Below are 25,668 nucleotides of genomic sequence, written 5' to 3'. Positions count from 1 at the left end.
TATATATATATATATATATATATATATATATATATATATATATATATATATATATACATATATATACATATATATATATATATATATATATATATATATATATATATATATATATATATATATATATATATATATAAAACTGGAACAATGCACCTTAAAAGCACATAATAAGCGGCAGAAATTGCACCAAGTATTTTCTATAGACGCTTGACAATCAAGAAAACTGCATTTCCGGTGTTATACTACGGGCCAATGAAAGTGACGTGTGCGATTCGTATAAAAGCGTCGTCGCCACGTTATGACGTCCTTCTGTACTTGGATTCTCTAGCTGTCGGTAAGTCTCAACTACCGCTGTGCGAATCCAAGTTAATCATCCTCTTTTAAAGTCAATCGAACTAATCCTTCATATTTTCTCTTCTGTTTACAGTCTCCTCTTCTCGACATGAGAGCGAAGGTTGGTTGTTTATATCTGTTGACTCAAATAATCACTGTTTCTAGTAGTGCTAACATTTGCTAGCTAGCTTGAACATGACGATGGGCCTGTACACCACGTGGTGTACTAGCTTTTCTGTACAACTTGTTTTTATGCATTGTTTATAGATCAGTGTGGTACATGTGTGCTTTCAGAAATGCAGGAATTAAACTAGGCAAACAATTAACGTTATGCTCTTTTGCAGTGGAGAAAGAAGCGCATGCGCAGGTAAAAATGCGTGCCTCGTGCATTTATATCACGTCTGTTTTGAAAGATTTTTGGCTGATTGCCCCATGTTGTCTTGTTATAGACTGAAGCGTAAGAGGCGTAAGATGAGGCAGAGGTCCAAGTAGACTGTCCTCTCCGCCATGGCTGACAGCACACGTTGCCTACAACCAGACCGGTGAGGCCAGCTCCAGATCCAGGAACCTCCCGGTGTCAAGTCTGTCATTGGTGCCCATGTCGGTGTGACGCAGTCGATTTATAATGGAGAGCTCATTCAAGACCTGCTGGATGACAGGCTTTTCCTCGGACATTCTGGACTTCCTCAACTTTTTGTCTTTTTGTTTAAACTGTCATTAAAGGTTTTGGTTTCTAAACTTTGCAGATGTTTTTTATTTTAAATTGGCTTTCAATGCAGCTAGCACACTTGCATTATCTGGTCTCAAACCATAGGGCAACCAGACTCTAAAGGCTTATTTCCCCAATTGGAAGCTCAAAGGGGAAAATGATTAGATGAATGTGCCGGTAATTTAATTTACCTGCTGACGTTTTAGGTTGCTGGTATTGTGTATGCAGATCCTTTCGTGGTTATGGCTGACCAGGCAACTTCATTTTAAACGAGCCCTGACTTATTAGTTGCACCTTTTCTATCATGGTAAAATGTGTCGGTTTCACCTTCGGCATAACTGAGCGGTGGTGGCAAATGCAGCTTAAAAATTAGGTATTTATATCCATTTCACATGGATGACAAAATGTAATAGCCTGACATCTGTATTTATGGGTGTGTGCTGGCAGATTGCCAAGATCCTGTCTCAGCACCAACCTTGAGTGGAGGATGCATGATAAATGCAGGCACCAACCAAATTCTGCTAAGTGCAAGTGGCGTGTAGATTGGCAGAGATGGAATATTAATAGGCATGGTGGAAAAGCTTCCAACATTTTCAGACTTTATGTAACAAAGCAGATTTAACAGATGACAAAACTGTCCAGTAAATGCTGTACATTATTTCTTATCTCTGGTAATGAAATTGGCACAATGCACCAAAGTCTTTAGTCTTGCTTTTTAAAGCCTTCTTTCTATATGCATGTCAATAGTGATGAATTGCTCTCTTTCAAATAGCCTGAGTTTACAATTACATGTTTAGCAGATTACATAGTTTACACTCCTTTTAAAATACGGAAATGCCCCCCAAAACATGTTACATTACCCTCAAACGGGCTTAAACAACCCATTGAATCTCTATTATTCAACACATTTAATAAATATAGGATTGTATGCAATTTTTTTTCAATGGCTAATTATTTTAATCAGTCATTTAAAAAGGAAAACTATAAGCACATTGCAACTGTTTCATGGAACATCACAACTCTAATGCATGTCTGCAAAAAGTATTACTCCCCCAAAACATTTAATTCATTCTTCAAAACATGTCATTACATTGGCCACCAAAATAAAAAGGTTATTTGGTCATAGTGTGAATCCTACTGGTCATATGTTTAGATGGACAGCTGAATATTATGTAAAAGTCATCACATGACTCAAGCAAACAATTACATGTTTATACATTATAACACAAAAACAAGTCAAGTTGGAATTTGTCCATTCAATGAATAACTTTTCTTGCTATGAATCCATGTAAACAACTATTGCAAAGCCAAACTGACAGCTGACTGACAGGAGGTCCAGTTTAAACTTTGCATGAATTTATTTACCAGGGATCATTTCAACATCACAAACAAGACTCATCCTCCTGTGACTACAACTTCTGCTTCTGCTTCTGGAGAACAAAGCAGTCAGGGATGTTTCATAACTGAGATGCAATGAGGAGGCTGTTTATTAAAATCGAAATGGTTATTTATTATTGACAGCCTTGTTCAACATGTGTACAAATGGTGGGTACATTTGCATTGTGTGGGCTTGGAGGCATATTTGGTGATTGGTACAGACTTCTATCACAGACCAGTGAAGCAGGATGTTATACTGCATCGATTGAACCCAATAATCTGTAAACATTAGAACGTACTATTGAACAAGTACAATATTTATTAGATGGCACAAAAAGATCAACAATGACTGGATTATCATCATTATAAATTTGGAAAATATATGTATATATCAGTTGTAAACAATGCCCCTGTCAGATCTGGGAGAAAACAAACTTTTCCTTTGCCAGATAGGGGGTGCTATTCATTTTCTTTCTTGCAAGAAATGTGTCTTATGAACACAGTAAAGCGCATGTAAACCAGAGAGACACAACAGTGTAATACCTTCGAGGAAGTTTATATATCAACAAAACAGGCATGTGACGAGCCACTACAATCTGTGGTCAAAATGTTGCCCTGCACTGGTATGACTTCTTTATAATGTCTTTATTTAGCCTTTGTGTAGCCATTATTATTAAGTCATTATTGTATTGCACATTCTGGAAACCCAATGCACCTATTGTAAACTCTAAATCTCATTGAAACTCATATTGACTTACAATTTTAAATATGTGTATACTTTATTTTTGTTGCTTTTAGGCCGCTTACTAAGATTAGCCAATATGGGACATGGTTATTGTTGCTTGACAGAATGTGTCGACGTCTATCTGTTTACATAAAGGATCAGTAAACCTCTGAGCAAATAGCTGTAATTGGGTGTATCCAGGCAACCAAGGAGCCTGGTATGTTATAGTTGCCAAGCATAGATGAGGCTATTAGAGAAAACCGGGTAGAACCACCACTCAAACTCATCTGAAGGACACACAGTAAGAAGGGCTCACGTCATGCATGTTGCTGGTGCGTAAACGTTGCTCTACTGACATTTGGCCCACATCCTGACGGTGTCACGATATGGCCGCTTGGATTCTCTCCTCGTGAAACTGATCATAACGGGAGCTGATCGATGCAACTCGATAAAAGCAGCAACGCTAACAGGCCGACACCTTTCTGTCAACCTGTTGGCGCTGTCACGCTCGGTTGTAAACACGCTGCTGCAGTGGAGATGAGCGCTTGCGCATACAGCACGATTTCATCCGGTTATGTAAAAAAGATAACGGGTTGTGCAGCCTGTGCATTAGAGCACTATTGTAGGCGTAGTGGTTAGTGGTTACGCAGTGATGGCACTGTTACTTCGAATGAAACGTGCCCTTAGGTGTCTGCAAATCAAATAAACATTCGTGCACTTTGCATTTGCTCCTAATACGCTCCGCCTGCCCGAGTCGGTGCATGACGCTCCGAGTTAATTCTAGGGTTTAGGTTTCTACTGGATTTCATGTGAAGGAGGGCTTGAAGCAGAGCCCGCCCTCGTGGGTCGCTGCTTGCTGCTCTGTCAGAGAAGCTTCACGCGCAAATTCATTTCGTAATAGTCAGTGTAGTGCCTGCGCAGCGGAGAGACGCTGTGACCACGATTTAGATGATCGAAGCCCGCAGTTTGTCGTTGATCCCTCGATGGTTTCTGTATTAAAACGGTGGTAAGTCTTCAGTGGCGCGTGCCACTCTGTCGTAGAGGCATTGAAGCTGAAGCCCAGGTCGAGTCAGCGAAGTCAAACTGATCTTGCGATGCCACCCGCGGATGCAGAGCCGGGCATGAGCGGAGGCACAGCGGTCGCAGCCCCGGCCCTACCGAGCCAGCCCCCAGGTGAACGCGCATTGAGTGTGCTGTGGTCGTTTGCAAAATGCCTGGGCGCTCTTCTACCCGTGTACCTGGCAGGATATTATGGCATCAGCATCAGTGTGGTCCTCTTCGCGCTGATGATCTACATGGGGTGGAAACACAGTCGACTGGAGAAAGTGGCGAGGCTCAAGTTCTCTATGTACCTTCTGGAGAACGAGAAAGCCTTCACCACCGAGAAGGCTTCCAGAACCAAACGGGATTTACCTCCATGGGTAAGCACTGGCTCACCGCCTGCCATGGTCATTCTCTGATGTTTGTATCACCTGCCACATCTGTCTGACTGACTTGAGTTGCCTCTTTGCTACTTGGCATCACTGTGATAGGCTCTTACATGCATATTACTCATGTATACTTGCTGTTTATTCAGAAGCTCCAGACTGGCCCCATATTTAGACATTCCTAATGTGCAGTGCCTGGAGACTTATTCTGAACGGCTGCCACCCAGGAATGTGGATTTAAATGTCAGATGTGGTCTTCTAGTGGGAAGGTAGAGAGAATGACACTAGCATTGAGTAGAACTTGCACTTTGTAGACAGGGAAATGCATGCATATACAAAAAGAGATTCATCTAGCAATATTGTCTATGTTTTTCCTCTTCCTGTTTCACTACAGTAGAGCTGGCATTGACCTTATCTGGCTCTGAAAACATGATGACTCATAAACATACTCAAGGCAGAACAGAGGCAGTGACCAGGACCACCATATCTGGATAGAGAGCAAAAGAGAATAAACTGTGTGTGTGTGTGTGTCGGTGTGCATGTGCATGTGTGTGTGTGTGTGTGTGTGTATGTGTGTTTTGGGACGGCTAGGCCTAATCTTGAGCTCAGATATCTATGTGGTTTGTAGGCAAGTCTGATGTGCATGTGGTTTATTTCCTGAAATGTTGTTTAATTATTCTAAATTGTGTTGGCCTGTGTTTTCTCTCTACTTAGATAGATTATAGGTAGAGCTGGGGAAATTGTGTAATCAAGTAGAAATACTGCTTCCATCTAATGTAAAAGAAAGATCTCACGTATTTAAACTACTCTGCTCAGAGCTGGAGGTCATTTGCATTAAACTGCTGTGTTGTATTTGAGTTCATGCATGACCAATATTACTTGTCCACAGGTCAACTTTCCAGATGTGGAAAAAGTGGAGTGGATAAATAAGGTACACTTTACATCAGATTTAGCATATGCTGTCTATTTTAGACATTGGGATCTTATTGTTAAGAATAATCTGTTTCTACATGCTTGTATGTTGATGGACTGCTCTGCTTCATTCAGCTGAACTGTATAACAGCAACGATTTCAAGATAAAGGGTTTGCATCTCACTTGAGTAACTCTCACAGTAGGTGCAATGCCTCAATTTAATATAAAGATATAAAACCCACTTGTGTGGACTTTTAGTGACCCGGCTCCTGTTGCAGCCTCTCCATTGGAGCAGATTATCTCCCCCTGTAATTAAGAGGCAGAGAGAGTGGCTCAGATCATATCACGGAACTCTTTGTCTCTGTCAGTACAGTAACCTCGCATCAGCACAGGGCAAGTGTGGATGTGAATACTAATAATACAAACCGCCCTTCTGCAGGGAAAAATGTAATGAACACAGTGACTGAAGCCTAGAATGTAGGATGGCTATTTGCTGGACCCATCTTTCAGCAACCCACGTCTTTCCTCCAGGCTTCCTGACATGTGATCCAGCTGCTCACACTTCCCCTCCTTACTTGCAGCCATAAATAAACACATACAAATTTGACCACCTTTATTTAAAAAAAAAAAAATGTAAAAAATGCAAATACAATGAGCTAATGCCAGTTAATCGGTGTGAGTAAGGCTTGTAAAAGAAAAGCCATGTTAATTGCTCTTTAAATTAATGCATCATTCCTAACTGAATGTCGATAACTATATCATAAATAATATAGGATACTCATCTGTAGCCGTGGGCTGTTAGCATCAGTCTCACAGGGACTTTGGAGGTCAGAGGATCAGAAAACAGCAGCTGACAGGACTTTGCACCAAGCTCTTACACCTCACACTGAATGCTGCAGCTAACACCAGTGTGAGGCTGTTGCAGAGTGATAACACTGACACGCGGACTCAATCCATCACACATAATTACATAACGTCTCTTTCAGGAAATTATGGACTTCTGTATTATATTCTCCAAAATAACGGGGATGCACTTGATTTAATTATTTCTGAACCGCCATGCTGAATTATTGATGTCTGAGCCCCGTCAGATGATTTGAACTACAAGTTAAACAGTCTGTGGTCATGGTTTGTGAACTGTGTGTGTGTCTACACGTGTTCATGGTCCTTTGTTATTTGCGCTCCTGTTTTGGTAAACAGTTTCTTATTCACAGGATACCACTTTGCTATGACTAAGCATTTGCATTAGCATGAATTGTTATTGACTCAATTATATTACAATGGATTGTTATTGACTCAATTATATTACAATGGATGCATGAATCACATGAATCACATTTGATTACCTGTATTTATCCATTACTTTATACTATTCTATGTATCTTATAAAGCAAATCTTATAATAAAATAAATCTTATAAAGCACTGTGGTGCCAGCTTGTGAAAGACCTTATTTGCCAGTTATTACAGGATCTAAATGCTTTTGACTCATGAAGACTACAATGTCCAAATCAAACATGATCTTCTTCAGGTTATACTTCCCATGATGAGCTATCCAATGATGACGCTTGTAGTGCGTGAAAAGTGGTTTATTCCATGAAAACAAAAATATATCCAAATGTAATGATGGACTATCAAAAATGGACCTGCTGAGGAAACCTGAAATGCAGTCTACAATATGTGGTCAGAAAAATAGTTGCTCCACATCCTGCTCCATCGAAGCTGAACTTGCACTAATCACACTTAAATAAAGGAGCCAACCCAAGATTATCCAGTAGCAGGACAGACTAGAGGAGCTTTCATCTTAATAGGGAAAACCACACATCAAAGCATATTCTGCGACATGACCAATTACCTTAATTCTATTGTATATTCAACTTTTTAAAGGACATAACATAATTGACTTTTAGAATGACAATCAAATACAAAAACTGTAAACAATGGCTCTCACAAAAACATTGGAAAATGTCTGTCAAGACCAGAACAATAATGAATGTTCTGTCATGTAGATCCTGCAGCAGGCTTGGCCCTTCATAGGCCAGTATCTGGAGAAGTTGCTGGTGGATACCATCGCTCCTGCCATCCGGGCCTCCAGCATTCATCTGCAAACTCTCAGCTTCACCAAGGTCAACATAGGAGACAAGGTATCTGACCGCTCTGACATAAAAGCTGCAGTTTACTGCATTGAATGTTCTACTACCGAGCAAAGGCAGTTGAACACAGAATGTTAATGTGGGTTATGTGTACATCTGGTAATGCAGTGCTGGTGTTACTAGCTAACAAGAATACCATAATTTCATCACAGAAAATTATAATCCTCATGTGCATCTTTGCTCATGTTAAATCTATATCAGTCTTATATTCTTTGTGTAATGCTAGCTGTTGTGTTTACAGGCTTTGAAGGTGGTTGGTGTAAAGGCTCACACAGAACATGATAAGAGACAAGTTATGTTGGATTTGTACCTCAGGTAATGCATAACAACATCTGTTCTTGCTTGTGTGTAAGCACCTTGTTAGTCAAGTCACACACATATTCCTGAGTAACTATGAAGTGTCCTACACTCGGGAAAGGCTGGTGTTTGTCTATTCCAGCAGATCATTTCTTATCATAACTCATATCAGCTGCTTCACTTCAATAAACATGCACCGATGACTTGTAAATAAACATGTATGCTGCCCTACATGCAGCTATGCTGGTGATGTTGAGATCAACGTCGAAATTAAGAAGTACTTTTGCAAAGCCGGAGTGAAAGGAGTCCAGGTATAAGAATTATTTTTTAAGATATTCTTACATTATTAGCGATTGTTACGTTTCCTGAAAAACGGCCAGTCAATATTACATTTTCTCTTTGTAGCTCCATGGGAAGCTGCGTGTAATCCTCGAGCCGCTGATCGGAGACGTCCCGTTGGTTGGAGCCATCACAATGTTCTTCATCCGCAGGCCTGTGAGTGTAGCACCAGTGAACCACGTCTGACTTCGTACACTTCTGTATTTATGTATTTATATTTATATAAATCTGTGTTATAGAAACTGGACATCAACTGGACCGGGATGACCAACCTGTTGGATATCCCTGGACTTAAGTGAGTTTATATGACAGAGCTTTGTGTAAATGTCTTTTAGGGTGCGGCTGCATTGATCTGTTGTGTCTGATTGGTGGTTGCTTTTAATAGTTGTTTTAAAGATGAGTGCCTGTTTGTGGATTAGGTGCTGATGAATCTTTGACATGCAGAAAAGGGGGCTGCAATTTTTGGAATTGAGGGATACATGTCAGAGAATCTATGCTTTATTTAGCTAAAAAAAAGGATTTTCCTTGAATTAAAAGGAGTACCAAAACAAACTGAGACATATTATTATTATTATTATATATATATATATATATATATATATATATATATATATATATATATATATATATATATATATATACATATATATTATTTCTGTCTGTTCGATGATGAATCTGTGTGTTCACATCCTTAAAGGATAAGTTTGGTGATATGCAATTTGTTTTTCTCATCAACAAATCCTGGGAAAGGACTAAAACCAACAAATAATTGACCCTACTGAGGAGCCAACGCCTGACATAGTTTATTCCTGTGCACCCCAGAGCTACTTTGTTGAGCTGCTTTTGAAAACACATAAATGAGTCACGCTGTACTGGGCAACATGTTCCTTCATGAACAGGGGCACTGTAGTTTATTTGTGTCAATTCCCACATGTCCTTCTGCCTTAATGGTCCAGTGTGTAGGATTTATAGTTTAAAGTTTATTTTTTGGAACAATTAAAAAAGTAAACAAACATAAACAAACATTAAATATATGTCACAGTGCAGGAAGAGGTACAAAGCCCACTGGGCTTATTTGAAGCCTCCACCTATATAATATTATAATTCCACAATATCATAGAGAACACAAAAAAAATATACAGGGGGGATCTAGTGGCAGATATGGAATATAGTATTCATAACTATGTCTTCATTAGTGTTTAATCACCTGAAACTTGTTTTGTTTTCATTACCTTCGAATGAGCCTGTCATATCTACATAGGGAGCCGGTCCTCTTCACGTAGTTGGCCATGTTGCCCCGCCATGTTTCTACACTAGCCCAGAATGGACAAACCAGACACTGGCTAGAGGAATCCCTTTGCATTTTTACATTACCTGAAGGCCACCGAGAGCATTCAGTTGGCTGCAATCTGCAACCTCACAGATGCCACTAAATCCCACACACGTATGCATGTTAATCCGCATCAGAAGATAGTCCCCAACAAAATACATATTTGGTCCTGTTTAAGTAACATTTGCTAAAAACCACATTGCCCAGCGATTTTAAAGAATTACTTGGTCTTCATTCTTAAACTAAAGTATATATTTGTGGCCTCTTTTGTAAGAAACGTCCGTCTTTAGTAGAAGCGAATGGTCCACATGGAGTACCACAGACAGGGTGAGGAAGTTGAAAGATAGACAAATTAACACTTTGTTGGTTTGGTTCTTTTTATGGTGTTTGTTGATAATAAGAAACATAATGATTCATGCCAATCTTATTCTTTAAGTTGTTCAATTTATGCCATATTGGTGTTCTTGTACTTATTATTCAGTTTGTATATTATGACTCCATGCATTCATATGGAGGTAGTTATTGAGGCCCATTATGTAAGATCAGTTATCAATGTAGAATCAGCTACAGTAAAATAACTAAAGGATGATTAGAAACTGAGAAATGGGAACGATCTATTCAACATCGTATTCAGTGTAATGGTCTGGTGGCTTATTCTACATTGTGTGTGTTACGATCTTATATAATGTACTTTTGTGAAAATTAAAGCATTATTAGAGGTGAAAATGTATTGTTGAAACATCAGTTCCCTCGGGCGATGCTTTCAATGACATGTGCATCCTAGTTTTGTTGCTGAGAACATGGATATTATGTTATTTATGCATGTTCGTATTGTCAGCAGTAGTACGTAGCCTCTGTCTGTTTGTCTGTGTATCCCTCTCCTGTGTCCCCAACATCGTCCTTGCATTCATTTGCAGTGCCATGTCGGACACTATGATAATGGATGCAATAGCCTCCCACCTGGTGCTCCCCAACCGTCTAACTATTCCCCTGGTGGCCGACCTGCACGTTGCGCAGCTCCGCTCCCCTCTCCCACGGGTAACTGTCTCAATTATGAATGACCTGGAGACACATTCACCTACACAGACTGAAACTGTCTCAGCATATAAACTGCAAGCAAACACATTAAATTCATACAGCACATTCACACTGTGAAGGAAACAAATATGGATCCAAGATTTGTGAGGAAGCTTAGTTCACTAACATTTTCTTTGTGCATGTCTTTTCCTGCATGTGTATGTACATGCTAGGGAGTTGTGCGTATCCACTTGCTAGAGGCTGAGGACCTGACTGCCAAGGATACAGTCATTAAGGGCTTAATCGACGGGAAGTCAGACCCGTATGCCGTTCTGCGTGTGGGCACCCAGATCTTTACCTCCCACCACGTTGACAGCAACCTGAACCCACAGTGGAGGGAGATGTACGAGGTAAGAGCGAATAAAATGTTTCCAAAGTTGAGCTAAAAGAAACATGAGCTATATGGCTTTGTCTTGATATCCAGTTTGTGTTCTGAAAGTCATAGCTTGCTGTTGGTGTTCTTGCTTCGTAGGGGTTGCATAGGGAAGTAGTAAAGTAGCGGTAGTGAATTCGTCGGAAATAAGCAGTTTTTGGGAGATTGTATCTGTTTCTTTGGTAGCAGGAAGCTTCCATCACCGAGATAAGCCGCTCTTGCAAAAACTGTTTGCTCATGGACACATTTGTCTTTTTTTCGTCGTTAATGAAATTTGAGCCACGGAATTATATGTTAAATTATAAACATTTACGTAATACAAAAGTGAAATGTTCTTGGCATTGTGATTATGTTTGCATGCCCTTGTGTTATTGTGCCATGTGTGGTTGTATCTATATTTGTATATTTGTTGTGTGTATTGTGTATTTGTCCATTTATGTGTGTGTGTATGTGTGTGTCAGGTGATTGTCCATGAAGTACCTGGTCAGGAGTTGGAAGTGGAAGTTTTTGACAAAGATCCAGACCAGGATGACTTCCTGGGGAGGTAGCTTACTCATTCTCATTCATTTACTCTGTCTCTATGTGCTTCTCGTGTCATTCTCATCACTGTATAGGCACGTTGGGCCATGATTCTGTGAACATTTAAACACATTATCTCTTTGATTTATGCTTCATTGATCCTCTCTCTATCTCTCTTTATCTGTCTCTCTCCCAGGGTCAAGGTGGATCTTGATATTGTAAAGAAGGCCAGAGTGGTGGATGATGTAAGTAGTAATAATAATGTTAGATTAGATGTAGTGTTTCACCATTACATTTATTAAATGTTTCTCCCTCAGATCATAATCAGCAGGCACAAAAATGCAGTAATTATAATGTCTCACTCTGGAAAACATGTTTGTAACACTGCAGTGATTCTGTGAGCATGTGATATTGCAGAGCCCATGTGCTTCCTCGTGATCTGCTCTGATCTCACCATCTTCTTTCCTGCCACACAGGCTCAAAGAATTCAACCGGAAGAGAACAAAATGTGTGTTTAATGAGTCCTCTGTTTTTGTAAACAGTGGTTCAATCTGAGGGACGTCTCATCTGGCAGCGTTCACCTCCGGCTGGAGTGGCTCTCTCTGCTGTCCTCTGCTGACAGACTGAGCGAGGTGAGTCTTCACTACAGCACAGCTTACTGAATCTCTTTTTGGCCAATCAGGGCCAGGCCTTTGGGTGGTGACGTGGACACAATGTATACAAGTCAAGTCAAGTCAACTTTATTTATCAAAAATACCAAGACATACAGAAAATTGAAATTACGTTTCCCTCTTATCCCCGGTGCAAACAGCATTTAAATATGAAACACAAAATACAAGATAAAACAAAATTATATATATATAAAAAATAAAAAAATGGATAAATATTCTGATACACTGATAAATATCAGAGCATTATTACTATTCCATATTATTTTGTGGATTTGACTGTATATAGTTTTTATTGTGGGCCATTTACAGAAAAATATAAGGATTCGTGGACTAAACAATAGTAGATGCATACATTTCAACCAGTTACACTGCAAGAAAATCTGTGTTTCTAGACCAGAAAAGAGTTTGAAGTGTGACAATGGTTTAACATTATACTCTTTCATCACCACAAGAGATTCCTTTCCACTCAACTTCTGTGAAAAAGTAGTAATTTCCCCAACGTCTCTGAAATATTCATCACTTCTCTTCACACTCTTCCATCTTTTTGGTTCCACCATGTTTACCTAATCAACTGAAGTTAATGGTTTCATCAACTAGTAATCAATGTAGGAAGTCAAGTAGTTGTTCAGAATGGTAGTGACATCTAATGTTCAAACTAAAAAGTGCAATGTGCATACACTGCATTTATTAGAAATATTCAAGCCATGTTTTAGTTTGTCATTTAAAAACAGGAAGCAGTTGATTTGCCACCTACGGTATAAAGAGACTGGAAACACCTGGTAGCCAATATATAAAATGTTATTTTAGAGTTTAACTTGGAAAAGATAATCCCATAATTTAAAGTTATTATAATTTAACTTGTTTATTCAAACTGGATTTAACTGGAAAATATTCCTTATCTATTTTTCAAGAGTGTCCTTGTCAAGCCAAAAAGAGCAATAACAATGAGCTACATAGAAAACATAAAACAGATAACACAAAATATATCAAAGGTCAGAGTTAAACATGAATTATATTGTAAAATCACTGATGAAGAGTCACATCAACAATTACATCCCATAAACAATCTAAAGTGGAACCTTCGTGTTGGATGCCGATGGCTGGAAGTACTCCAGGTTTTATGTTGCTGTCACCTTATATACATTGTTTTATGTGAGTGTGCGTGGTTGGGTTTACATACTTTTACCATCATTATTTATAATTATTTTATTATGCTTCGTGTTTTTTTACCTCAGGAACAATAAAGACGTAGACATCTAAATTCGTCTATTAAGATAAATAAAATGTCAATCAATAACTCAATCTTCATCATAAACTTGTTATTAATCGTATGAAAATAGTAAAATTGTCAGTGGCCTTTGGTTGGTTGTTGAACTTTTAGGGTCTCAGATAATTTTCCTAACATGCTCTTTGCTTCTATTCATTGTTCATCTACCAGGTGATCCAGAAGAACCAGAACTTGACCACTAAGACGGCTGACCCCCCATCTGCCGCCATTCTCGCCATCTATCTTGATCAAGCTCACGCGCTGCCTGTAAGATCATCATTATTCAGGACCCTCTCATGTCGAATGCGTTTCATTTTCATCTGTTACCCACATTGATGAATTTAATATGTTGTAGATGAGAAAAGGCAATAAGGACCCGAGCCCAATGGCACAGATTTCCATTCAGGATGCAACGAAAGAGAGCAAGGTAAGGATACAATTTTAACTTTTTCTTAGTACATTGAACCAAAAGCAGTATTAATGTTTTCCACCTTCTTCTTCAGACTTGCTATGGAACCAACAGCCCTGTGTGGGAGGATGCCTTTACCTTCTTTATTCAGGATCCTTGCAAACAAGACATTGATATTCAAGTAAGTCAATATAGTAATTATTAGTAGTAATAAGTAGAATAGTAATGATTTATCACACTAATCAAGCTAGCTGCAAAGATCTTAGATACTTAGATTACTCCAAAGATGTCAAGATAATTAGGACACTAAGTACTTTTTTGATTTCGCCTCTGGTTTTAATAATTTGTTTATCTTATATTCTGTTATTTCTGTAAATATAATGTTTTTGGTCCCTTTTCTCTTCATGGTGTTTGCCTTTGTCCTAACTTCACATCTTCTGTTCCTGTGTTTTTCAATCAGGTGAAAGATGATGACCGAGCTCTGTCCCTGGGCAGTCTGAGCATCCCTCTGAACCGTCTTCTGGAAAGCCCTGAACTCACCATGGACCAGTGGTTCCAGCTGGAGAATTCTGGCTCTGCAAGCCGCATTTACGTCAAGATTGTGCTTAGGGTTGGTATTTCACACATAGACTTTTTTTCTGCATACTTCCACATGTCTGTATAGTTATTAAATAAGATGGGATTCAAGCGGCAAGAATCAACCCAGTTAAATTGTCTATGTGGTAAGACTTTGAAATCCCACCAGCTCCCAAAGGACCGCTTTGGTCTCAGGAAGCGAACATCAAACAAAAGTTTCAGTATCACACCCACAACCCTTCAAACTGCAATCTCAAATTCAAACCAAATTTGACCATAGCTGTGTGAGTGTGTCTGTTACCCTGAGATTAAAAAGCAAGATATACTAGAGAGGTTATAAAGTACTCTAACAACTCCCAACTCCTCCCATTTAAGTGCATATTGAACTTAACCCTATAACACACAAAAAACAAACAATCAACATGTCTTATTTCTGCCACATCTTCCGATCTTTGTGGGAACACTGCCCTTGTGAATACAAAAACGGAGAATGAGAAACCTGCATTTAATGTACTGCTTGGCGGTTGCTCACCATGATCTGTTATTTGTTTCCTGCTAGGTTTTGTGGCTAAATGACGATGCCACGCCTACGACACCGTCCCCTCGGCCTTCGGCCCCTGGGCCTGGGATGGGTCAGGGGGGAATCACATCAGAACTGAACCCCGTGGGGCCCGGCGGGTTAGCTAAACCTCCACCAACACGACCACAGCACACCACGCCCGACCCAGAGTTTGCAACTGAGGTAAAAAAAACTAGAGTCAAACAGCGGCAGGGACCATGCAGCCTCACACACGCACTACAGTAGCTTTTCCTGCTCTCGTTCTGCTCACAGGGAGTGCTGCGCATCAATCTGGTGGAGGCCCAAAACCTGATAGCGAAGGACAACTTCATGGGTGGCATGGTGAAGGGGAAGAGCGACCCCTACGTCAAGATCCGTGTAGCTGGTATCACCTTCCGCAGCCACACCATCAAAGAGAACCTCAATCCCATCTGGAATGAACTCTATGAGGTATTACCTTTGCTTGATGCTCCTCTACTCATCTGATGAAGTGATTAGGTTTCAGCTTCGATCTTATATTCCTCTTCTGTGGTTTAGGTGATTTTGACCCAGCTTCCTGGTCAGGAGATCCAGTTTGAGTTGTTTGACAAGGACATCGATCAGGATGACTTCCTCGGAAGGTGCGTCCTGACATTACAAATAAAACTGTCCACACGGCTCTGATGACTGAAGGAAAATATTGAAATGAAAAGGAGGACAAAGTATTGATTGAGTCCTGTATTTGCAGGTTCAAGCTCAACCTGCGAGAAATCATCAGCGCACAATTCTTCGATACGGTGCGTGACACATAGTGAACAGATCATTTAACAAATACTATTTGTATTTATAGCCTAACCTGGACATGTGTGTGCCCCTCTTGTTACAGTGGTACACTCTAAATGATGTGAAGTCAGGCCGAGTTCACCTGGTGCTGGAGTGGCTGCCCAGAGTCTCTGACCTTCCCAGGCTGGAGCAGGTAATATTTGCTCTCTTTATTTAATTTAATATGCTTAACCTTGGCAAAATAAAAATGATATAGTAGTTGTAATAAAACTAAGAAGCCATGACGGTCTATATCTTTTTTGAAACAACTGCGAAAAAAGAATAATAATGCATCGATAATATAATAATATACAAATAATACAAAAGTAAATATGTGCAAAGAAATTAATAAGATAGAAATATATAACAAAGAAATATAAAGTGTGTAAATACAGTTACATTTACGAGGTAGAACCAGAAGCTTAGATGTTTACCACAATTGACATTATTAAACAGGTTTAATATGCAAGATAAAATATTCACATATTCTTACAAACAGACCCTGTTGCAGTTTAAGGGATACAATTGTTGTTTCCATCATAAATCAGTTGAAAGTATTTCTTTTTTTCTTTTTACTGTACTTTCCAAATTGACCCCAGAGTTAAAATTTTCTGAATGTAGGGCCCTCAAACAAATATATATTTCAAAGCATTTCAAAGTCCAGCCAAAGTGCGTAGTCTAGGTTACAATCTTACAATGTGGGACATTCCCAGTGTTTCTATGCTGAGCAGCAGCATAAATGCTTCACATAGGTTTGTTTATGGCTGAATCTCAACTGCAGCATAAGAAACCAACTTGACTTGTCCTAGGCAGACTGCTGAAGCCTCACATCAGCAACAGCTGAACACTAGAATGCATCCCCATCGTTTACAGTGGTTTGTGCTTGGAAGAGACTTCTTCACGTTCAATGAAATAGCAAGCATGAAAAACCCAAACCTCTATATTAAATGATGCCTCTTGTACTCTGAGAGCCTAGTTCCCTTGTTTTTTAGCAGTGTTATTTGGTTGTTATGGGAGATACAAACCAACCAGTTTTTAATCAATCGATCCTAGAACGACTTCTTCAGTGGGGACTTGAGCCCCCACTGAAGTCCCCATTGGGACTATAAGCAGTGTGTTAAGTGGTGGATAAAGGACTTATCTTTGCAGATGCTTTGTCTAGATTAGTTTATTTACGTTCATATTTTTGTGTTTTGTGTTATTAAAATATTAATCAAATCTTTGGGTATTGCACCATAAGTCTCACTAAAACTCTGTGTAACATACTTTCCCACTTCCTGCAGATCTTGCAGTACCAGTCACAGCAGTCGTACCACAACAAGGTTGTGCCATCAGCGGCTGTGCTGTTTGTGTATGTGGAGCGTGCTCATGGCCTGCCGGTGAGAGCATATCTCTGAGTCCCTGGGGCTCTCTTTGTTGTTTATTGTGCCTGTGTTTTTCAAAAAACACTGTAGTGTCCCAATACAGCTGCATTCTCATTTATACATTAAATATATTGGGATGAAATGTGTGTTTTAAATGCTGTAGATGCTGTTGATTACAATGGTTAATCTTTGCTTGTAATTTCAGTTGAAGAAGAGTGGGAAGGAGCCAAAAGTCGGGGCTGAGATTGTTCTCAAAGGCGTTTCAAACAGAACCAAGGTAGGATCATGACATTAGAGATGAGCTTGTGAATGCAACAAAAGAGAAGTGCTTTTGGAAAAGTCTGAAAAATCTGCTGTGCCTTCTTTCCTTAGATTTGTGAGCGTTCCACATCCCCCCGATGGGACGAGGCTTTTCATTTTCTGGTTCGGGACCCCAGAGATGAAACACTCACAGTCAAGGTGAGAGTAATAAACAGCAGCTGTATTTCCACTTTTTGCCACTATGTAGATGTAAAGCAGGACAAAAAAGGTTTTATACAAATGTTAGAAAAGCCAGTCTAAAAAGTGTTTGTGTATGTTTGCATGCAGCTCTCCCACAGCTGGGGCCAGGCCCTCGGGTCCTATACTCTTCCTCTCAGAGAGGTGCTGTTTGAGCCGGGCTTAATGCTCGACCGCTGGCTCAATCTGGATGGAGCTCTGCCAGAAAGCCAAATACTACTGAGGGCCACGCTCAAGGTACTGGCAATATATCCTTCCTATTCTCTCTACACCACCAATATAATGTGATCAGGTGAGTAATGCCCTGATTGTTATTATTTCTGTACTGTATCACTTACATTTCACAGTATAGAACCAATATTGCAATATGCTGAATACTTTACTTAGGGTCCGACATCAGATGTTCAGCACTTTGTTGGTACTGTTCCATGTTAAAGGGATTGTAATAAATGCAAATGCAGATTTCACGGTTCTGATTGATAAAAAAAAACAGAGTGGATAAACCAAACACAAGCTCTAGATAGGGACATTCGCTGTACCAGTATCTGAGTCTTCATACATAGCTAGTCTGTAAAATTGAGCAGTGATCCGTATGTCCTGCAGGTCTTGGACACTCAGCTTGCGGTGTGTCGAAGGCCTCCAGGAGAAGCAGGTAATGACGCCGGAGGAGAGGAAGTCCTTCCCAGATGGGTGCCTTCCCATCTCGACCTCAGACACAGAAGTGGATTCTCCGCGTGAGTCAAACATTCCAGCATCAATGCCACTTTGTAGTCACTGCCTCCACTGTAAACATTGCAGTTATCAGGGTTTCCTCAGTGTTTTCCATTTTATTTATATTTTGCTTTAAATATTCAAAGACATCACAATGTAACCAATCACATTTTCTACGCTGTGTCTTTAGGAATGATAACGCAAACTCAACAGGCCAGGTGAAGCTTACTACCGGCTACTCCGTCGAGGAGAGCAGGCTTTTCATCACCATTCACTCTTGCAGGTCTCTATATGACTCACGTCACCTCTTTATCGTCACATGTTTGACCCGGAGCACTGCATACCAACACATGTTGTGAATGTGATCACTGTTAACCCACAGAGCGCTGGCAGCCTGCTCCAAGGACGGTGCAGACCCTTATGTTTCCTTCATCCTGCTGCCGGACAAGAAGGCTACCACCAAGAGGAGGACTGCCACCAAGAAGAGAGACCTCAACCCGGAATTCAACGAGAGGTAAGAGAAACAAATGAAACGCTTGTGATAGTGAAGAAGTGGAAATTGTTAGTTGACTTCTCTCTCTTTTTGTAGGTTTGACTTTGACTTCTCTCTGGAGGAGTCCACACAGAGAAGACTGGACCTGTCTGTGAAGAACAGTGTCTCCTTCATGAGCAGAGAGAGGGAGCTTATTGGCAAGGTATATATCATCTACTGAAATGAAGTTAGTCATCATCACATACATTCTCTGATGTTGACGTAGTTATTATGTGAGATATGTAAATGTGAGACATCATCTTTTGCTTCTCCTTGTTGCCCTCAGCTGCTGCTAGACCTGGACCAAATTGACCTCAAGACTGGTATCACACAATGGTAATCATTTAAACAGCTAAAGAACAATATTATATATAATAGAGTTGTATCAACAATTGTATGTCCACATAGCACTTTCTTCAAGATTATTCACACAACAAATTGTTTCCTTTCTGTTTTTCCAGGTACGATCTGGTCGCAGAGACCAACTAGAAGACTCAACGGTTGGTCTGAACTCATATTTCATGTTAGGTGTTGCTTCTGTGATCTGTGATTTGTGTTTGTATATTCAGCTTAAAAGAACATTTCCACCATCACTGAAGAAAAAAATGAAAATATATTTGCTCCACAAAAACACAGGTCATCAGTATTTATGGAACTTTACATGTAGCGTATCATCCGTAAAGTGTTAACTGTGGTGAATTCATGCTGTCTTGGACAGATTCTTCAGAAGAATATTTTGGCTGAATAGATGTTTGATAATAATGCAACTATGTTGCACGACTTACAGAGTTTATATGTGTTCAAAAGCATGTCTAAGTCCTCTTTGAATTTTATTCACAAAAGGGCTTATGCTGTGGTCAATATATTAAGGTATGTAATGTTTATGGATGTACAGCATCCAACACAACTGAGAGAAATTCCTTTGAATTTTATTTTGTACAACTTTCAAATAATTCCCAATATTACTTTGTTTGTATATGTTTATATTATTGCCTTAAGTATTACAAAACTGCGCACAATTTGTCAGTGTTTATGAATTATGTTCCAAATGAAGTTTTATATGTTTTAGCCAGAGCTCTATTAAAGTTGCTTTTATAAATCAAAGTATTACGAACCTAGACCCTCACATTTACCACTGCAAACAGAAGTATGATACTGTAAGCGGAGTCTAAATCACTGTGCTTTTATGATAAGAAAACTTTATAGATACTGAAAACACACCGCTGGTGTTCTTACACCCATGCTTCTTTGTGTTTGTACGTGTTGGTAGCGCTAAATACAACAGGCTGAAGCTGTCAGCCATGTTTAGACTTCAAGCAAAAACAGTTATGACTTTACGAGAAGCAAGCTAATAATGTACACTAGCAGTGGGACCATAGCTGTGGGCCAAAAGCTGTGGGCCAAAGGCTTGTGCACTGATTTGTGGCGATGGAAAGAAAATAGGGTGCTTAAGTGTCAGAAACTGAAGAAGAAAACTGCTGAGCTTTGACATTATTTGAACATATCATCATGTATCTGCTGAAGTTGTTGATTAAAATTTGCACTATCATGAATCAAATCAGGTTTGTGACTTCATTTTGTGTACTTATTCTGAAACGTATTGTTGGTGTTTTGATGAAATATCATACTCCTATCTGGCCACCAGGTGGCAGGAAAGAGCTGACAAACCCTCACCTTTCCGTGCAGATGTGAGGGGTGGGGGAAACAGGAATTCAAAGATTGACAGGTCTTTTAACCAACACGAGCGCCGCCTCCTCCAGTTTGGGGCGGGACTCGAGAGAAAACCTTCCCTCTGAGTGGAAGCAACAGAAAAGAGTTTAATCAGGATCACACAACAATAATGAATGGAAACACGTCGTAGCCAAGAAAGTTGAGCAGCAACTTCAAGTAACTGATGCTCGGCATTTGAAAGTTGTCTGTCGCGAGGGGAAATACGTTTTTAAGTAATGGATTGGCCAGGCAAATTAGAAACTTCTTTCTGGAGGAGAAAGCATCTGCACTTTGATTGTTACTTTTGAAAGTATCCGTTTTTTTTAAGGGACGCTACTGTGGAGCACACTGTAAACCTAAACGCGCGAGTAAAGCGTAAATGGCATTTTGGGACAGTGAGACGAGACTACTGCACTGTCAGCGGTTTATCTCGTTTGGGAAAAGTAAATTATTTGGATTAATCCGTTCATGAAGTTGGAATATTTGGGAGATTTTTGATCTTTGTTTTTGCTTGGATTATCACCACTGGAAGAAAATTCAGGACTCAAATCGAGGAGGATACGGCACATCTGGGGGAAAATGGGTAATATAGAAAGTGTGGATGGCCAGTCGGAGATGAAGCATCACATCATGCCTCTAAAGGTCCCCATGCCTGACCCCACTGAGCTGGAGGAGAAATTTGCCATTGTTTTGGTAAGTTGTGATCTCAGTTTGTGGTCCAACATCAAACATCAAAGAGATATCTTACAACTTTAATTAAAGTGTGGCTCATTTTAACTTCAGCTGTTCTGACTCCATCTGCCTCATAAATTAATCATTTACAGAATTACACATTCTAAATAGTGCCAACATAAACATCCCTAATGATGGATGGTGTTTCTGTAACAAAAGAATTAATTTGTGCTCTTTTGTTTTGTTGTAATTTGGACCTAGACATGAACGTATAATATGTGTATTTACAGTTCAGTATCTCCCATTAAGAGCTGCTGATATGTTTAAATGAACCGACCTGTGCTGTCCCGCCCCTCATTCTCTGCCTCCCCCTCTCTCCTGCGGTTCTTTTGTCTCCCCTAAAGTCAGACAACTCCGCGTTTGGCTGAAGTAAGCATGGTGAGAGTTGGCAGGGGTTGACATTAAACTGTATATCCTTGACTGAGCACATCTCGGCATTCTTCGCCTTTTTTTTAAATTTATTTATTTTTTCTCGCTGCAGGCAAACCATCTGAAAGCAGCATTTTCTGAATTCCCCTAAAACTCCCACACCCGAAGAGTCTCTCCTCCCTTCTCACATCAGGCTGGAGTTGAGTTGTCTGAGCGCTTTGTAATAATGAGCACACAGTCAACACCCACTTTTACCGACTATCAACACAGACACGTACTCTGTCATACTGGGCACTTCACACGTTTTCTCTTTTTTTCAGGAACATTCATGTTGACTCAGAATAAGTTGAACGTCAGGCTGAGGAAGTGGGTGCTGCAAGTCAGTCATCTGCAGAAGGGAAAATCATTAATCTGTGACTCCACTGGAGCTGAAAATGATAATCCATCGACACGCAGTTAACCAGCAACCACTTTGATCATCAATTAATCATTTAGGTCAATTCTGCGCATAAATACCAAACATTCACTGGTCGTGTGATAGTAAACGGAATAGTTTTGGGGTTTTTGCACTTTTGGTTTGACAAAATAAGTCACATGGGCTTTAGAAACACTATCTTTTGACAAAAGTAAATAATGAAAATAATCGTTGCAGTTGAAACTCTTTGGCTCAAGTAGATTGTTGATCAAGTAGTGTACTCAACTAATTACCTATTACTGCTAATTACCATATTACTGAGTATTACAGTGGTTTATAAAATAGTAACGCATTGGCCCTTTTCACAGGAACACCGTGGTGGTATATCTTTTATCAGAGCAACCTTTTGTTGTAACAATGTTGATTAACATTTAAGTTGTGCGGTATTATTCACAGAACCTGTATTTGAGTTACATATTCATGTACTCTATCCACACTTGCACCATCCAAAGAGAAAAGAGAAAGCTCAATAACATCTCCAACTTGTTGCTCTGCTACAGTGAGTACTCTAACACAGTCAGAGAAGCATAACATACTTATTTAGGTTTTTATCAGCATATTACTTGTTTATTTTTTGTTAAAAAGTTGCATGGAGGTTTATCACAGGTACTTATTTAAACATAACCACACCCGGCCTTGATTTTCAGCTGTTTGAGAGCTTAACTACTGCTTCAAGCAGCTGAGAGCTGGAGTCTTCTTAGCATGGCTCAGATCGTCTCATTCGTGAAAACTTTGTGGATCCTTCATGTTTCTGGAATAAAGCCATTAGCTGCTTGTCAGAGCCATCAGCAACTACAGAGCAAAGCCCTCATATGAAGAGACTAGCACAACCAGAAGCCATTCATGGCTTGCTTGATGACTGCTGTGCTAATCCTCAGCTATTATGACAATTATACACTGTACTACACTGTCAGCACCATTATGACAGCTCAAGTAGTGTCTCCTTCACGCAGATGTCTCATTGCTTGGGACATTTCATATCAAGTTTTTCCATAGCGGTCACATTTCCCGTAAAGAAAAAAGATCAACATATATCCTGCCTCGAGACTGGAACAATTTTCAGTTGTTTGACTGCCCTGGAACACAAAGTCAATCCCTGTTATTATGTTCAGCCGTGCAGAGCAGATGATTTCTATGCAAGAGGCAGTAGACTCAACATTTCAGTTGCGTTTTTGACTGGAACATTTTTCAGGCTCTCCAACCCCACCCTGCCCCATCGTAGCCCCAGATTTCCTTTACTTTGTGGGAAAGAACAACATGTTTGTATATTTTAGCGTTCTTATCAGACAATGGACGTCTCTCTGCACTACTGGCCCCTTGTTTTGAGATAAAAGCACTTCAAAAGCTTCTGTCTTTGTGGTTGGAGCTCTTCAGGAAGGACAAGGCGATGGATCTGTTGTCTGGCAGTGGCTGTAAAGCATCATATACTCCAAAAATAGTCTGTGGGATTCATTCTGCTTTTCTAAATTGGGCAGGTTTCTTGACATAACTGGCTTCGTCACAGCCTCAGAAATAACACGCGTTGCATAAATGGATATTTTGACATTTGTAAATTCCCCTTCTCTGGATCGTTGTATTTCCTGCTGCATGATGGCATGCTGGTGTGAATGGATGTGTCTGCAGCTGCGTGGTGGGACTGCCCTCTCCTCTCAGACACAGCTCACAGACGTCCCATCGGACTGACAGCAGCCCACAATGATGTCATGGGTGCAGCAGCCTTCGCCAGTGTAGTAATATCCCAGGACTAATGACTTTAACAGGTCTGCTCTACTGTAGACGGAGGAGGGGCGAGACCCCTGGGTTAGCTTCAACTTCATGCGGTCTGCTAATAAAATGCCTGGGTCCATTCTATCCGGCAGCATGTGCTAAAGGCATCTGTCCTTCTCGTCTCTTTTGTCCATGCATCCTCAGAAACTGCCTGAGTTCTGTCTTTTGTGGCTGGAAACAGCTGCCTAGCATTTTCCTTTCTTCGTTTTACAGGGGAAATTGCATTGCTTCCAATGGTCGCTGTGGTTGGTTCACTTTACAATAAGAACTGTGTTCCTTCAGGCTGCTTCTAACATGCCATTAGTTCAGCTAGTGATACATATATACCTAGACCTCACAGATGCACAGCATAGAAGCTATATCTTTAAAATTATACCGTAGTCATTGGTGGCATCCTCTTGATGGTTTTGGCTCTTTTTCCCCTCTCTTTTGTCCTTGCTAACTGTTACTTATCCTTGCTGTTCTAAATGGAAGTGGAACCTCTCATTCACTTACCCACTCAGTGTTTCCTATCCTCCCATTCCCTGCATTCACTCTCACTGTGGGTCTGTCCTAAGAAATAACCTTCTCCATATGACTCTGTCCTTATGAAAATGATGTGAGATCAGTGAGTGGATTTTCAAAGGTGCATGCCTGGCCTCGGATCCTCTTTCAAAGTGCCCGAGCACCGATCCACCGCTGGATTCCTGCGGTCTGGTCTCAGTTGAGGCCACAGGAGAACTCAGAAAGGGAAAATTCTCTTTGAACTGGCGGTCTGCCACTGTTCTAGGTTGTAATGACTTAACCAACGTTATTAAGCAGCGCACACATATTTAAAAGCTGTTATGGGCGCAGCTTTTGATTATTTACCTCACTTAATTGCGTTGGAAACCATTTTAACCGATTTGTCTGACTCACATCTTTTCGACGATTACATCAAGTTGCGTCACGTGCTTTTGAGAGTTGATATTCTCACCATTAAGCAGCAGTAGCAAATGTTGTGAAAACTACAAATGGAAAAGTGGTAGAGAAATCCGGCATGCTGACAATGTGACTCCAGCGCCCTGTTTGACATCACTGTGTCTTGATGGCTGAAGTCTAAAGAAAGCTGCAGCGTCTGATAGATGCCACTCAAGTGGAACTAATGTCGTCAAGCTGTGCGATGTGTTTATTGGACATACAATCTAAATAATTTTCATTTGTTGGATGGCGGCCGTAGTTTATTTATGTGCTTAGTATGTCTACCACTCCCTTTCTCACATGCATCATTTCTGAAATAAGAAAATGTGTTTGTTACGTCATTTAAGTTGGAAGTGTGTGTACATCTGGCTCAGCCACCCACAACTACATCCTAGGAAGAGGGGGATCATGGGAGTTTGAGAGCACATAGTTAAATTGGTTTTAAATCAGCGGAGCAGGCAGGGGGGGGTTCAGCACAAGGCTGTCCACCTGGCTCTCTCCACCCTCGGGCTACAATTACCCAATTCGGACCAGGCTTTATGGGGCGTTTTAGTGCTTCTCGACCTCTATCTATGTCGTTATTTTGGAAAGCAAAGGTCAAGTAAAAGCCCATGACTGAGCAGATATAACATATCCCCATATAGCAACATTTTGGGAAATATATTTACTGCTTATTTGCTTGCTAAAGTTAGATGAAACGATCAATGCCACTTTCGTG

General features: G+C 40.2%; 2 protein-coding genes and 1 long non-coding RNA gene across 3 annotated transcripts in view; all 3 read left to right on the top strand.

Moving 5' to 3' along the window:
* Positions 1-287: 287 nt before the first annotated feature.
* LOC306744131 lies at positions 288-1,076 on the top strand. The gene is made up of 4 exons (XR_013771095.1): positions 288-334; positions 428-454; positions 678-700; positions 783-1,076. It is a non-coding gene; the product is annotated as an uncharacterized lncRNA (long non-coding RNA).
* Positions 1,077-4,237: 3,161 nt separating this feature from the next.
* Positions 4,238-20,505, top strand: esyt1a (extended synaptotagmin-like protein 1a; the record flags this gene model as incomplete). The annotated part of the gene is made up of 31 exons (XM_079225757.1): positions 4,238-4,564; positions 5,460-5,501; positions 7,492-7,626; positions 7,877-7,950; positions 8,171-8,243; positions 8,338-8,427; positions 8,511-8,566; positions 10,519-10,639; positions 10,852-11,028; positions 11,513-11,595; positions 11,767-11,815; positions 12,113-12,202; positions 13,680-13,775; positions 13,864-13,935; positions 14,012-14,098; positions 14,378-14,527; positions 15,053-15,235; positions 15,326-15,502; positions 15,590-15,672; positions 15,780-15,828; positions 15,918-16,007; positions 17,137-17,232; positions 17,423-17,494; positions 17,590-17,676; positions 17,806-17,952; positions 18,319-18,449; positions 18,617-18,709; positions 18,809-18,940; positions 19,016-19,121; positions 19,245-19,294; positions 19,420-20,505. The coding sequence occupies 31 exons, from the start codon at positions 4,238-4,240 to the stop codon at positions 19,445-19,447; spliced, it is 3,246 nt and encodes a 1,081-aa protein (XP_079081883.1). The 3' UTR covers positions 19,448-20,505.
* Positions 20,506-21,247: 742 nt separating this feature from the next.
* fmnl3 (formin-like 3) overlaps positions 21,248-25,668 on the top strand; it is a gene marked incomplete at its 5' end in the record, with an annotated part of 30,330 nt that continues 25,909 nt past the window's right edge. The window contains one exon of the mRNA XM_079226191.1: positions 21,248-21,361. Coding sequence (XP_079082317.1) covers positions 21,248-21,361 — 114 coding nt within the window. The remainder of the gene's footprint in view (positions 21,362-25,668) is intronic.

The sequence above is a fragment of the Taurulus bubalis genome (genome assembly GCF_910589615.1).
Source record: "Taurulus bubalis genome assembly, chromosome: 11".
Lineage (NCBI taxonomy): Eukaryota > Metazoa > Chordata > Actinopteri > Perciformes > Cottidae > Taurulus > Taurulus bubalis.
This window is presented reverse-complemented; position numbering and strand designations above follow the sequence as displayed.